This window comes from Sus scrofa, chromosome 14 (assembly GCF_054392235.1).
Source record: "Sus scrofa isolate SSC_HxYL_T2T_F1_AM1 chromosome 14, Sscrofa_HxYL_maternal_Yorkshire_Landrace_v2.0, whole genome shotgun sequence".
Taxonomy (NCBI): Eukaryota; Metazoa; Chordata; class Mammalia; order Artiodactyla; family Suidae; genus Sus; species Sus scrofa.
This window is the reverse complement of record NC_139396.1, coordinates 154,890,008-154,905,265: the sequence shown is the minus strand read 5'-3', so window position 1 is coordinate 154,905,265 and position 15,258 is coordinate 154,890,008. Positions and strand designations below refer to the sequence as shown.

The 15,258-nt window shown below is 49.8% G+C and overlaps 1 protein-coding gene across 7 annotated transcripts; it reads right to left on the bottom strand.

Moving 5' to 3' along the window:
- Window positions 1-1,717: 1,717 nt before the first annotated feature.
- Window positions 1,718-8,720, bottom strand: AQN-1 (protein). Of its 7 annotated transcripts, none has more exons than XM_005655814.3 (5): window positions 8,644-8,718; window positions 6,430-6,459; window positions 5,017-5,152; window positions 3,043-3,230; window positions 1,718-1,973 (listed from the first exon to the last, which is right to left on the bottom strand). In XM_005655814.3, exons 1-4 carry the CDS (start codon window positions 8,687-8,689, stop codon window positions 3,044-3,046), a joined length of 399 nt encoding a protein of 132 aa, XP_005655871.1. In that variant the 5' UTR covers window positions 8,690-8,718; the 3' UTR covers window positions 1,718-1,973; window position 3,043. The 7 variants fall into 7 exon arrangements, with proteins under 7 accessions (XP_005655871.1, XP_084849232.1, XP_084849230.1 ...); XM_084993106.1 differs by having other exon boundaries at window positions 1,718-1,999; window positions 3,178-3,230; XM_084993104.1 differs by having other exon boundaries at window positions 3,178-3,230.
- Between the last annotated feature and the right edge of the window lie 6,538 nt (window positions 8,721-15,258).

Here is a 15,258-nt window from a genome sequence, read left to right as displayed (position 1 = left end):
AATTCTAATACTACATTGAATAAAAGTGGTGACAGTGGGCATCCTTGCCTTGTTTCTGATCTTAGAGGAAACACTTTCTGCTTTCCACCCTTGAGTATGATGGGCTTCTCACATATGACCTTTATTATGTTGGGGTATGTTCCCTTTATACCCACTTTGTTGAGATTTATATTTCTTTATAAAACAGGAATTATGGTTATTAATTCCATTTTTTAGGCAAACAATAAATACTTGTTGGATCAAAGAATTAATGAATAGATAAAACATTTTTAAAGAAGTCTGTCTCATTACCCTTGTTTTAATGAGACTTTAAAAGAATATTTTCAGCTGCACAGTAAACTTGAGAGAGAGGTGCAAAGATTTTTCACATGCCCCATGCCTCACAAATGAACAGCCCCCTGTATTATCATCATCACTCACCAGAATGGAAAAAGTGTTACAATTGCTGAATCAAAATTGAAACATCATAATCATCTGAAGTCCATAGTTTAAAAAGGGTTCATTCTTGATATTGAACAACTAAGGGTTTGGACAAAAGTATAATGATATATACCCATCATTATAATATTATATTTTACAGAATATTTTCATGGGACGAAAAATCCTCCATGCTCCACATACTCATCACTACCCCTCCACTGATGAACACTACTGATTGTTTTAGCAACTACTCTTATTTTTTTTTTTTTTTTTTAGGGCTGAACCCACAGCATATGGAAGCTCCCAGGCTAGGGGTTGAATTAGAGCTACAGCTGCCAACCTACAACACAGACACAGCAACACAGGATCTGAGCTGTCTGTTCCTTATACCATAGCTCACAGCAACGCCAGATCCTTAACCTACTGAGCGAGGCCAGGGATGGAACCCTCATCCTCATGGATCCTAGTTGGGTTTGTTAACAGCTGTCTTAATGTCTTCAGTTTTAGTTTTTTCAGAATATCGAATACTTGAATCCATAGATGTGCTTTCAAAGGGAAGTGAAAATGGAATTTGGATTGTGTTTAGGTGCTTGTGCTGGATGGCAGAGGATGAAGTAGAAGAGATCAAGATAGACTCTTTCCTAGAATCTACACCGTAAGCAAAGAAAACCCACCTCCTGAGAACTCGTTTGAGAAAACAAAATCCCATTATGACTCTCTGAGTTGTTCTCATCAGGATAGTTCAGACACTTGTAATGTTGTTCTACAGGGAGTTGGTGGCCCTGCCCAAAAGTTTGCGAAGAGACCCTCAAACCTTCAGATCTCCAAAGGAAATAAGAGGGCATACAGTTGAGGGTATCTTCAGCTTTGGGGGTTGTGCTATTCAGAAGGATGCTATGTACGAATGTCATGTACTGCATGAGTCTGATGACCCCACAAATAATGTGGGCTTTACTTTTATTCTTTTCATAACTTTTAAGGAGACCCCAGTGTAGTAAAATCTACTGTTGGCTAGTGGGAATCAGAGGAAATTTAACACATCATCACCTAATGTCTTTTATCATCCGCCACATGGCCAGAAAGTTTAGCAGAAAGCCAGGATAGCATCCCCTTTCTGTGTGGGTAGAAGTTTTTCTTGTGAAGGCGAGAAAAATAGGCAAGCCTCAAACAAATGAGAATCCCTCTTATTTTAAAGACCTTCAGAATGGGTTCCAACCACTCTTACTGATGCCTGAGGATCCAACTTGTCCAATTTAAACTAAAAAAACAAAAACAAAAACACAACCAACAAACAAACTCAGGCTCAGGTAAAGAGCCTTTATTCAAAATGTTTATAGCAGTTAGCAGAATGATCAAACCACGAGACTGGCAACATCAAAAGCTCACGAGTAAGAAATTTACTCTTGCAGGGAAGAGACAGAAGACTGGAGAGGTTGGGGTGGGAGTATTGACGGAGTGACCAGACAGATGACCAGGAGATGTCTCTTCTCATGGTCAGTTGATTCTGGAAGTCTTCAAAGAAGATTGTTCTCATTTGCAATGATTGTCCACCCCTAGGTGTGAGGCAAAGATCACTAATCTGTCAGATGGAGAGCAATTTAAGTAGATTTTGGTTAAGTCAATTTAACAAGCATTTTCTTTGAATTAATAAGTTGGGGGAGAATTCAGCTATCACTAGATATAAAAGACACAATTTTGAGGCACTGTGTCTGGTTTTCCCTGGGTTATATATTTAGAGTGTATATCGCATAATACATTAATATATTAATATTATGTAGTATATTATAATATATAAATTATAATTAATATTAATATTTGTATAATGAACATAATGTACATTTCATATAGTATGCCACATAGGTACCTTCTCCCATAACCATGTATCTTTTTTACTTATCAACATCTGCAATATATATACATATCTGCTAAATATACATTTAGTATAGCATACTATGTGCATTGCACATTTTAAATATATACACTAAAATATCAAAGGTTTTGCTATAAGATCAAGAAAGGGAAATATTATATTGGGGGAAATCTGAGACACTATCAATGGAAAAATAAAATTTGTTAAAGAATTCTCATATCTGGTCTTCCCAATCCCAAGATCGGGGAGACAGAGATGCTGCGATAGAACTGGTGTCTGTTTCTGCAGAGGCTCACTGATCGCACGGACGTCCCCACCCAGGGATGGCCAATCTTATCTAAATTTTTTTTTTTTTTTTTTTTTGTCTTTTGTCTCTCTCTTTTTTGTTGTTGTTGTTGTTGTTGTTGCTATTTCTTGGGCCGCTCCCGCGGCATATGGAGGTTCCCAGGCTAGGGGCTGAATCGGAGCTGTAGCCACCGACCTACACCAGAGCCACAGCAACGCGGGATCCGAGCTGCGTCTGCAACCTACACCACAGCTCACGGCAACGCCAGATCGTTAACCCACTGAGCAAGGGCAGGGTCCGAACCCGCAACCTCATGGTTCCTAGTCGGATTCGTTAACCACTGCGCCACGACGGAACTCCGCCAATCTTATCTAACATCATGTAGGCAGCCTCACACCCAGCTCCCACACAGCCATGCACCAACTGGAGAAGGTGCATGAGCAGGCATCCTGCCCCCGACACATACCTTATGAATCCCCATAGTAATATATGTCAAAAGAAGATGCCGAGTGGCCAGCCGTTCTGCTGTACTTGATGCTCAAGGCATTGGAAGAAGATTGATAGGTGAGGCCTATACCTGAACAGAGCTTCCCATAATTACCAGCACCTGGCAGTCCATCTTGGACTTCCACGTACTCCTTCCCGCAGGCGAGGCTGGTGGGCAGAGGGAAAGGCAGCATCAGCGTTTGGGATCCTGGTCCCTCCGGCAGGCAGCCGCCCCCTCCTGGGACTCGACACAGTCACACCCCTCTGCTCAGCAGACCTTCCAGGCCTGGTGCCTCCAGAGAAGGAGAGTCAGCCTTCGGAAGAGGGGACAGTCGCCCAGGACCCTCCCGCCTCCCCCTGAGGACTTGCCTCCACCTGGGCTGCAGGGGACTCCCACATCCCCTGGGCAGCCCCACTTATGGCTCAGGGAAGCCCACGCAGGACGCTGGGATCAGGAGTCACTGTCCCTCAGGCCACTTGAGTGTCACGACACAGCCCACCCTGTGGACTGTTTCCTTGGGTAACAGCCACTGTGTCAGGAGGGGCCTCAGACATGGCATGTGACACCACTGCTGGCTCCCCTCCTGCATCCCGATACATGGGGCCCAGCCCCCCAGCTTGGCCTCCAGGACCAGCAGAGGCGAGAGGGGCGTCCACCTCCACGTCCTTGGGCCAAGTGCACGTGGATTGTCACCCTCCTGCTCAGGCTTCCCGTCTCTGTCTCCTGCCCCTCAGACCTGACCCCAGCCTGTCATCCTCACTTAGCCACCAGCGTGTCCCCCACACAGGAGGGGCCTGGGCCTTTCTGGGCTAAAACAGGACACGGCAGGGACGTCTCACCAGGACACACACTTGGCTGACTTTATGCCACTTTGCTCTGGGACAGACTGATTCCTTCCTTGGAGCCAAGGATGGTCAGATCCAAAATCAGTCTTTGCAAAAGTCCACTGGACAATAAGGGGAAGTTTTCAGAATAACCCATCGCTCTGCCCCTTCTAGAAATGGTGATGCAGGAAATGCCTGACCCCCTCCCCCTGATGTGGTCTGGGGAGACGGTCTCAGCCCTGCTGTGAGGCAGCATCTCTAGTTGTCCTCATGCTGCCGAGCAGCCCCAGAGCCTGGTGGGGGTCCTCACCCTATGTCTGGAGGGGCAGGGGTCCTGAGTTACAAGGTAACCTGACCCAGCTCAGCCACCACTGTCACCTATGTCACTTGGTCTGAAATTGATGGAAATGAAGCTTCCATGTCAAAATCTATGAAAACAAACCTAGTATAGAAACTGTGACTTATTGCTGCATTGGTAATTCCTCTAAGACCTTTATATTTCATTCACTCTTTCAACTGTTTATTTATTCTTCATTCATTAGTTTTTTTTTTAAGTCGCCCATTCCAGGAAAGGCAGACCAAGACTTGGCAGGAATAATATAATGCTGTGAATTCCACCCCAAGTTTGGCATGGGGTCAGGGATGGGGACACATCAGAGACAGATCTGTCCTCCTGTGGACGGAGTCAGAAAAGGGGTATCGGGTATGTCCTTGAGTAAAATCATGAAACAGGACATGAGGCCTCTAAGCAGCAGGCAGGTGAGTCCGGAAGAGGTGGGGGATGATTCCAGGCCGAGGGGACCGTGGGAGTAAAGGCTCGGAGCTGCCCCACAGGGTGCTGGGTCCCCAGCTCAGGGTGCGATGGCTCAGCTCAGAGAGGGTGGGGGAGGGGAAGAGGTGAGAAGGGAGGGGGATCCAGGGGTGTCCTGAGGGCTGGGAGGTCCATGTAAGGAGAGCAAACTTTATCCAGGGCAGAGCCATTGAAGGGTGTCCAGGGGAGAGGAAGGGAGTCAGGATGTGTGTGGATGAGTGGGCGGGATGGTTCAGGGTGAACCGGAGGAGGCCAAGGGCGACCCCTTCCCTTAAAATGACAGCATCAGCCAAGGAGACTCACACCCTGAGCACTCACTTGAGATACGGTATTGCCACAAAAACTCTGCTGCCCGGTTTTGCCAGGATGGTCCAGATGCAATCAGTTTTCGGCCCTTCATAAGTGGAGATCCTTCCAGAGAGGTCTCTGAGGACACCCCCACATTTATGAGGCCCTGCAACAGGAGAGAGGATTCAGGTGCCCAGAAGCAGCACCCGGCCCCTGGGGAGGCTGCGCCATCCCTGAGCCCTGCAGCCCTGTGGATTGTCCTTTCTCCACATCCCCCAGTCACAACCCAGCATCCATCCTCCAAGTCTAATGATGCACAACAACACGGTTTTAACGTTTTACTCTTTTCAGAATCTTAGAGGGGGGCGTTCTGTTCATGGCTCAGAGGTTAAAAAACCTGACTAGGATCCATGAGGATGTGGGTTCGATCCCTGGCCTCAGGGGGTTAAGGATCCAGTGTTGCCATGAGCTATGGTGCAGGCTGCAGACGTGGCTTGGATCCCTCATTGCCGTGGCTGTGGTGTAGGCTGACAGCTGTAGCTCCGATTTGACCCCTAGCCTGGGACCCTCCATATGCCGCAGGTGCGGCCCTAAAAAAAAAAATTGTAGAGAAAAATACCCATTAGTACTATTTCTTTTGACCACTGAAAATAGAAGAATTTATTGCTTCTTCAGCAAACCATTCATTGTCATTGACAGTGTCTCCAACGGGAGGTGAGCCCATGGAGACAGAGCCCTCAGCCTGGCCCCCTGCAGGGCATCCTCCTGCAGCCTGAGAAAGAGCAGGAAGTGGGTCTCCAGCCCCAAAGGACCCTAACCCCTCAGAGCCTGAGCCCCACTCGCTGTGGGGACCTGCACGGAGGGGCTGCAGCGCCTGCTCAGCGATGCCCCAGCTCACATCTGGGAGTGAGGAGACAGAGGGCACTGCCCCAGGCCTGGGGCCCCTGCGGAGCTCAGGCGCTGAGGGGCTCAGCCAGGCCTGGACCTGGGACCCCAGATGCACCCCCACTCTGCCTCCTCCTGCCCCGACAGGAGACGCCCCCGCCCTCTGCCCTGACCCCTCACCATGACCCCTGTCCTCTCCCTCGAGGTCCCATTTCTGACCCTGAACTTGATGCCGCCCCTCGGCCTCCTGAGTCCAGCCACTTGGGGGGCTCCCTCCCCCGTGACGCCTGCGCTGCGGAGACCAGGCTCCTTCTCCTTTCCCTCTGAGCTGCTGCTGGCTCGGGAGGGGGGCAGGTCGGGGTCTTCAGAGGCCTGGGGAGGTGGGCTTAGGGATAGTTAAGACCGAAGCAGACTGTTAGGTGGGGAAAACCACGGTCTTTTGGCCAAACGGGTTCCCGGTACATTGGATTCCCTTGTGGAGCAGCCGTGTGTGTTCCAGCTCCGAGCACATCTCTGTGTGAGGAGGGGACGTGGGGACATCATATTTTCTGCATTTACCTTTATTCTGTGCAGTTGAAACCAGTGTAGCTGAAAGACACCAAAACAGAAAAACATCACGACAGCGGGCAGTTAGAGACGGAAACTGCACACCCCGGGGAACAGGACCCGCGCGCCCGGCATGGTCTGAGCAAGGGGAGAGGCGTCACTGTCCTCATCCCGAGGACCGTCCTGGTCTCACAGGCGAAGGGCGGGCAGCGGGTCTGGGGCTCAGCCTCCAAATCGCACTCCTTCAGCTGTGGTCTCCTTGCTAGTCCAGCCCCACTCAACCATAACCTGCCCTCTCTGGAGCCACAGTCAGAAAAGTCAGCTCTCAGGAGGGGGACGGACTTGTCCCATAAGCCCGGGAAATTTCCTGGTCTCACACCCTTGGTGTTTTCTCCCATAAACCAAGACGATTGGTCGCCCTTAAAGAACCTGAACATTTCTTGCCTATTCTTTGAGACCAATGATGAATTTGAGATTACAATAAAAACTCCAAATAAAATTTTCAACTGATTACAATAAAAACTCTGAATAAAATTTTCAACTCCACGAGGCCTCTGAATGCGTGGGAATTTCGCTTTGTCATGGACCCAAGTTGGGTGCAAGGATCAAGTGTCGTGACGGCAATCACACAGCTTGTGAGGGCTCCCTGCACGGTGGCTTGTGCTTCTGAGGTGACAAGTGGGCACAGATCTGGCGTGGCTGTGGCTGTGGCGTAGGCTGGCAGCTGCAGGTCCAATTCGACCCCTAGCCTGGGAACTTCCATATGTTTCCATATGCCATTTAAAACAAAAGAGCATAAACATTAACCAGGACACTGACAGTCCATCTCCAGCTGCCCCTCCTGGAACGTAAGGTGCATTGCATCAGGGAGCACCAAGGAAACCTCCCCACATTGGGGTGTCTACCACGTCTGCTCTCAAAAACGTAAATCAAGGTTGGCCTTACAGCAGGTCTCAATTGCAGAACAGAAACATCCCATCACTTCACAGGGTGTCTCTCGATGGGCCCACATCTCCCCAGTGAGATTCTCAGGTCCAGGCTTCAAAACATAGAAAGCATGCAGCCCCTTGTGTGAGTTTGGGACGTGTGACCCCGAATATAACACTCTGGCAAACTGATGACTTGAACTGAAGGCACTTGAGAAACAGCAGATGCGGGAAGGGCCCTGATGGACCTGATTCTCCATAAAAGCTGCCCAAAACCCAGAACAGCTCCACCTGAACATGGAAGAGAGGCAGGTCCTCAGCCCAGGAGCCTGGGTCCTGAGCTCACACCTGCCCTTCCCCTTGGCCCCCATGACTCCTGTCATCACCCACAGTCCTGTGCCTGGGGAGGGGGGCGAACAAGGAGGAGGAGGAGAGCCTGGGGAGGGGGCAGCCCCTGAGCTGAGTGCAAAGGGCAAAGGTGAGAGGTGGAGGGGGAGGAGGGAGGAGAGTGAGGACAGATGAGAAGAGGCACCTGAGCAGAAAAGGGGGCAGAGGATGAGGGGGGACAGAACTGCACAGAGAGCAGCAGGGAGCCGCAGACAGACGCTTCCCTGAAGAATGGGCGCCCGTGCCCCTCCCAGCATCCACCATCAGAGCGGGTCTCCCTGGGGGGGTCTGGGCAGTCCCAGCGCCCAGCCCCCTGCAGGGGAGGGGCTGTCCCTGTCAGCACAGCCTCAGCCCCTGCTGGGAGCTGCTGCTTCCTGCTCTTCATTCCTCAGCATGTCTTGCTGCCAAGTCTCATCCTAGGGCAGAGGCAGAGCACCTCCACCTGCGGGGGGCTTCTCCAGGGCCCCACTTCCCCCTCGGATGCCCCCTGCCCTCAGGTCAAGCCAGGGTCCCCCCTCCAGCACCCACACAGTCACCCTGCTGAGACACCCCAAAGCCCAAGCCCCTCTGCTTCACCTCCTCATCCAGGTCGGGGCTGAGCCCTGGCTGCCCCCCAGGGCATCCTGGGACTTGTGCTAAGGCAGGAGGGAGGGGGCAGGGAGGGCAGGGAACCCAGGGAGGGCAGGGAGGGCAAGGACAGGGGGCCCAGAAAGGGTTTCCAAACCCAGGGTCATGGCCAGGCTCTTGGCCCCCTCCTCCCCGCCCAGCATGAGGCAGGTGTCTTGTTGGAGGGGCGTGCCTTGCAGACTGTCACCCCCAGAGCTTCTGGGTCTGCACCAAGCACCCTGCACAGACCCCCTGAGCTGCAGAGGAAGCAGAGAGGGGCCAGGAGCAAGGGCGGGGCCCGCCTCACCTGTACTGAGCAGCAAGGCCCAGGGGATGGCGCTGCCCAGCTTCATCTCAGCAGCCTGGCCCCAGCCTCAGCAGTGAGCCTGGCCCTGGAGGCTGGGGCTATATAGCCCAGCCGCTGCAACCTGATCTCCTCCCTCCCCCTGGGGCCCAGGCCAGCAGGGCTGCAGGGGCTGAGGCGCTGGGGGCCTTGGCTTGCTCAGAGGGAGGGGTGCCTGCTCAGCACCCTGGCCTTTCTCACTGGGTCCTTCCCCATCTAGACTGGGACACAAGGCCTGCTTTCTTCTCTTCTTGTCCCCTTTCTGTCATCCTGGATGAAGGGTAACAGATTGGCCACAAGCACCAGGACCTCCTGTTGGGGAGCTGCCCTGCCTGGGGTTAAGCTACTGCACTTTCACCTCCGTGAACCTGCATGAGTCTCACACCACCCTGGACAGGACAGGAACTAAGAAGGCCCATAGAGACCAAGGCACTTGCCCAGCATCACAGGGTAACAGTGGCTGAATCAGGACGAGGTCTGAGCTCCCAGCTGCCCGGTCTCTCTAATAGCTGTCCCATGTCCCTCAGGGCAAAGCCACACAAAGAACCCCCAGTCTGCTCCAGGTGTGGGTCGGCACTGGCGGGGCAGCTGCAGTGCACACCCCTGTGTGTGGGCGTGTCCACAAGGATGACACGTGTGCAGGTGTCGCCACTTCTTCCCTATTTATACTGAGACCACATGGCTCTGTCCCTGAGAGCTCCCCAGTTACAAGAACCCAGCAGACCTGCCAGTGCAAGACAGTTGAGCCGGTTCTCAGCACCTTTCTCAGGATTTTCCATGTGGCCCGGCTTTCCACCAGGTGTTTCCCCAAGGAAATGAAGACTTAGGTCCACACGGGAAATTCCCGTGAATATTCAGAGCAGAATTACTCCAGAAGGAAAGAGAGGAGAAGCACCCAAAGGTCCATCCACCGCTGAAGGGATAAATAAATCACGGTCTGCCTCTAGGATGGAAGACATTCATCCATGAAAAGCCACGGCCACCAACGGCCTCCAAGGACCGTCACCACCTACACGCCACCACCTACACGAGAGAGCCCATTGTGCGACATTAAACGACTCTGAATTTTACCAGTCTTTCCAAATGCCTTGCTGAGTAGAAAGCTTCAAAATAATATATATATATTTTAAATACGTATTTCTCCTGTTGCCAGTGGACCTCATCTCCTTTCTTATGCATCTAGTTCAACTGCTGCTTTTTTGTGAAATACTGATTTAGCCATATTTTTGGCCAGCTCTCTATTACTTTTTTTTTTGGCTGTGCCTGTAGCATGCACAAGTTCCTGGGCCAGGGCTCAAGCCCAAGCCATAGCAGTGACAATACCAAATCCTTAACTGCTAGGACACCCGAGAAGCCAATTTTCTATTACACGTCCATCACTCACCTTTCTCTAAGGGACAGGGGAGGACTTCCTGTCCTCTCCCTCCCACTTCTCTCTTACAGGGGCCCTCAGGTCCCCTGCGTGGAGCCCCGTCCCACCTCCTGCAGAACCAGGGAGGCCGCCCTCAGCCACCTGCTCCCTCAGGCCTCCTGCCTGATGACCGCAGGGGAGGCCGCTTGGGACATGTCCTCCTTCTCAAGGTCAATTCCACTTCGGCCCTTGAGCCCCCTGATTATTGCTACAATAAAATCAATAATGCCACCCTGTTCTCCTCCATCCAGACTCCCTTTCCTGACCTTCCCAGATGCCCCTCACAGTCCCTGCCCTCAGAACACCCCCTGCCCTGGTCTGGGGAGAGGACACGGGAGCTCCCCGTGGACGTAAATGCCCGGATGGAGCAGAGGCGGGGACCACAGGGGGAGGCAGCTCCTCCTCTCACCCCCCAGCCCAAGGAGCCTGCCTTCAGCTCTAGCGTGTCAGGCCCGCTGTCCCCCCAGAAGCGTCCAGGTGGGGAGGGGGGCTGCCTGGGGACAAACAGAAAGGACAGTCCCTTTTCTAGGGGCCACTCGGGAACCAACGTCTGAGGGTCCTGAAGTCACCACACCCTCCTGAGGAAGTGTCTGGGTTAACAGCAGCTTTAGAGCATTTGTGTCCCTCAGATCTTTGTCCCCAAGTGTCCCAGCTGGTTTCTGAGGGCCCCAAACCAGCCTGGTCCCCTCCCGAGCCCTTCCCCTGTGGCACCCCCTGCAGGGCTCTCCTCGCCTTCTCCTGACAGCTGGGGAGGCTCAATCCTGGCTCCCAGGCCCCCAAGCGCCCTCCACCCCATCACAACCTGCCAGCCGCCCTCTGTCTAGACCAGCCCCTGCCTCCATCCCAGGGTTGGGGCTCAGGGAAGGGGTACAGGGTCTGCTGGGCATGTTGGGAGCTGCCCCCCAGCCAGGACCCTCCTCGTTGCCAGAGACCCGCCATTTTCCCAGGCGCTCCTCCCCCTGCGTGTCCCCTGGGCCTTGGAGATGCTGAGCCCAGACCCAGCTCTGGGAAGGGGCCTCCGTGGTGGTGGAGGGGTGGTTGCTGCAGGAGGCTCCTGTCCTGGTGGGTGACACTGCAGGAATGGGCGTGTCCCCCCATGGGCTGGTAAGGGACAGGGGAGGTGTGGCTGCAAGGGAGGGGGAGGGCTGTGCCCCCAGGTCCCCCACCTGATGGGACGCCCCCCCAGGGAGGCGGAGCCAGAGGCAGGCGGGGCTGCCAGTGCAGAGCCCCTGGGCAATGCCACCCCGAAGCCCCCCTTCCCGCCCCAGGAGTCCTCCCTGTGCTCCTGGTTTAAGGTGTTTGTGGGGGTTTGAGTGACTGCAGCACAAACATCCCCCCTTCCAGGGCCAGGAATCCCAGGACAGAAAGGGTCTCTAAGGTTCCTCCGGGAGTCTTATTAGAACAAAAACGGTCTTCTCTTCAAGCTCCCAAGATGGAGCATCCGTGCCAGCTCTGCTTTTCTTGCGGAGGAAAGGCGACAATGTCCAAAGTCTCCAATCCAACATATACTGAATATATTGACAGCCATTCTGCTTAATGGAATTTAAAATTTAACTTAAAATGCCTTCTGAAGTCTCCATTCTAAATGAGATGTTTGGCTGGGTGTTCTTCGAAGTTGTGCTTTATGAAATGAAACTTGTTTCCTTCAGGGTCTAGGGTCCAGGAGATTTTTTTTTTTTTTTGCATCATTAATGCCTTTTGCATTTTGTTGGATTTGTTTGTGCATCCACTGAGGTGTTATGAATTTCAGGGTTCATTCTCTTAATGTGAAAAATTACTTTTAATAGATTTTCTGATTTTGAATCACCTTGGCAATCTTAGGATAATCCCTAAGATTTTTATAGGATATTTTTATACTACTAAATTCACTTTCCTAAAGTTCTACTCTCTTCTATTGTACTGGATCTTATTTTGCATCTCTATTCATAAATGAGGTTGCCTAAGCTTTCTTTCCTGTACTGTCCTTGCCCATTATGCATATCAGATTATACTCACATCAGATTATTCTACATTTACAAAATGAGTTGGGTGGCCTTTTTCCTCCCACCAAGATATTTTGAATCAGATTATGATAATCACAGGCAGTGCTATTTCCTTGTAAGCCTGTCTGGCACCATGGCTTTGGAGCAGAAAACTTTTTTACTCTCGATACGTTTGGGGACACCTGTTATCATATTTTACTATAAGATCACTGTATTCCCTTTTCTCCTCCAGTTCTACTGAGATATGATTGGCACACAGGACTGTATAAATTGAAGGGGTACCGCCTAATGATTTTCCTTACATACGTCATGAAATGCCTATCACCATAAGTTTAATAAACATCAATAAGTAAAGAGATAGGAAATTTTTTTCTTCCTTGTGAAGAGCGTTCTTGGGATTTATCCCCTCAACAGCTTTCCTGTGTAACCTACAGTAGTGTTAATTACACTTATCGTGTTGTACTCTAGATCATATTTACTTTAAAACTGGGAGTTTGTGTATTTGGACTCCCTTTACCCAATTCCCCCTCCCCACATCCTCTGCCTCTGGTGACTATTAATCTGATTTCTTTTTCTTTTCTTTTTTTCCCCCTTTTTAGGGCCACACCTGAGACATATCGAAGTTCCCAGGCTAGGGGTTGAATCGGAGCTATAGCTGCCGGCCTACACCACAGCCACAGCAACACAGGATCTGAGCTGCGTCTCCGACCTACACTGCAGCTCATGGCAACACTGGATCGCTGACCCACTGAGCAAGGCCAGGGATCCAACCCTCGTCCTCATGGATACCAGTCAGGTTCATTTCCGCTCTGCCACAGTGGGAGCTCTGTGATTTCTTTCTCAATGCGTTTGTTTGTGTTCAAAGTATAATTGACTTACAGCACTAGGTTAGTTCCTGGTACACATGACAGTGATTCAATATTTCTACACATTTGAAAATGATCACCAAGTGAGCCTAGTTGCATCCACACCATAGAAAGATGTTGCTTAGTTATTGACTAAGTCTGTACACTCTGAATTTCATCCCCTGACTCATTTATGTAGTGACTGCAAGTTTGTATCTCTTAATCTCCCTGGCTTATTTCTCCCCGCCCCCCCGCCGCCTGCCTCTCTTCTGGCAACCACCTGTTGTTCTCTGTACCTGTCTGTAGCCCTGGGTCTGTTTTTTTATGTTGTTCATTTGTCTTATTTTTAGATTACACATGTAAGCAAAATCAAACACTGTTTGTCTTCTCTGTCTGCCTTATTTCCCTTAGCATAATACCCTCTAGGTGCATCCGTGTTGTTGAAATTGACAAGATTTCATTCTTTTTTTAAGATTGGGGTGTAGTTGATATTCAATACTATATAAGTTTCAGGGGTGCAGCGTCGTGATTCAGAAACTTCAAGGTTGTATTTCCTTTGGAGTTATTAGGAAATGTTGCGTGTACCCCCCCGTGTGGTACTATATATTCTTGTAGCTTATTTATTTATGCATAGTAGTTTGTGCCTCTTAATCCATCACCACTATCGTGCCCCTCCCCCTTCTCTCTCCTCACTGGTAACCACTTCTTTGTTCTCTATTATCTGTGAGTCTGGTTCTTTCTTGTGATGTACACGAGTTGGTTTTATTTTGTAGATTCCACCTATAAGTCATATCATCCAGTATTTGTCGTCTTCAGACTTATTTCACTTAGCAGAATACCCTACAAGTCTATCCATATTGCTGTAAATGACAAAAGTTCATTCTTTACATGGTTGAGTAGTATTCCACTGTGCATGTATACCTACATACATCTATGTATATATAAACATATATATCACATCTTGGATTTTATTTGTTTATCTGTTGAGGGACACTTAGTTTGCTTCCATATCTCGGCAGTTGTAAAGAAGGTTGCTGTGAACATTGGACTGCATGTTTCTTTTCCTTTAGTTTTTGTGGGTTTGGGGGATATAATTGTTGGATTATCTGGTAGTTCTCTTTGGTTTTTGAGACTTGTTCTTACCATTTCCCATAATGGCTGCATCAGTCTATATTCCCACCAACTATGTACGAGGGTTTCCTTTTCCCTACCTTCTCGCCACTGGTTTTGAAATTTTTGAGTCTGTTTCTGTTTTGGGACTAAGTTCTTTTGTATAATTTTCATTAGATTCCATGCACTAGTGATATCAAAAGACAAAAGTTCATTCTTTTTAATGGCCAAATAATATTCCATTGTATATATGTACCACATCTTCTTTATCCATACATCTGTCAATGGACTTGTCTTGACCTCCATGTCTTGGCTATTGTAAATAGTGTGGCAATGAACACTGAGGTGTATGTATCTTTTAAAATTATGGTTTTCTCTGGATAGAATGCTCAGGAGTGGGATTGCTTGATCATATGCCAGTTCTATATTTAGTTTAAAATTTTTTTATTAAAGTATAACGTATTTACAACATTGTGCCAATTTCTTCTGTACAGCAGAGACTCGGTTATGCATATGTATGCATATGTATATTTTGTGCATGTATGTGAAATCAATCTAGCCGGAAGAGTAGCTTGCTTTATTAATTCTTCTCATTTCCCAGAATAAGTACAGCAATTGAATATCAGTTAAGGGCTACTCATAAATCTGATTGAATTTTATTTTCTGAATAGAAATTAAAATAAATTAGGTATAGTTGATCTACAGTGTTGAGTTCATTTCTGTTGCACAGTATAGTGACCCAGTACATATATATAAACATACACACACACACACTCACACACACACACACACATATTCTGTTTCTCGTATTATCTTCCAGCATGGTCTATCCCAAGAGACTGGAAAGAGTTCCCTGTGCTGTACAGTAGGACCTCATTGCTTATCCACTCTAATTGTAATAGTTTGCATCTACTAAACCCATTTCCTGCATCAGTTGGCTGAGGGCTTCTCGGAGGTATGAAAGCCACCTCCCCTCCTGGGACAGCTCAGACGTCCTCATACCAATGTGGCCCAGGACCAGAGGCCAGTCATGCTCAGCAGATGGTCTGTGAAAGCCTCACCATCTCCCTGGAGATGTGAGGACTCTGGCGTGTACATGGCTGCCTGGAGTGTCTCCTGGGACTGTGCTTCAGGCAGCCGTGCCCTCGCAGGCTCACCAGCCTCCTGTTTATCACCTACCGCCATCCCTCCATCTTTCCCTGCTCCCTACTGATCAAGGTGCTTCCTGGTG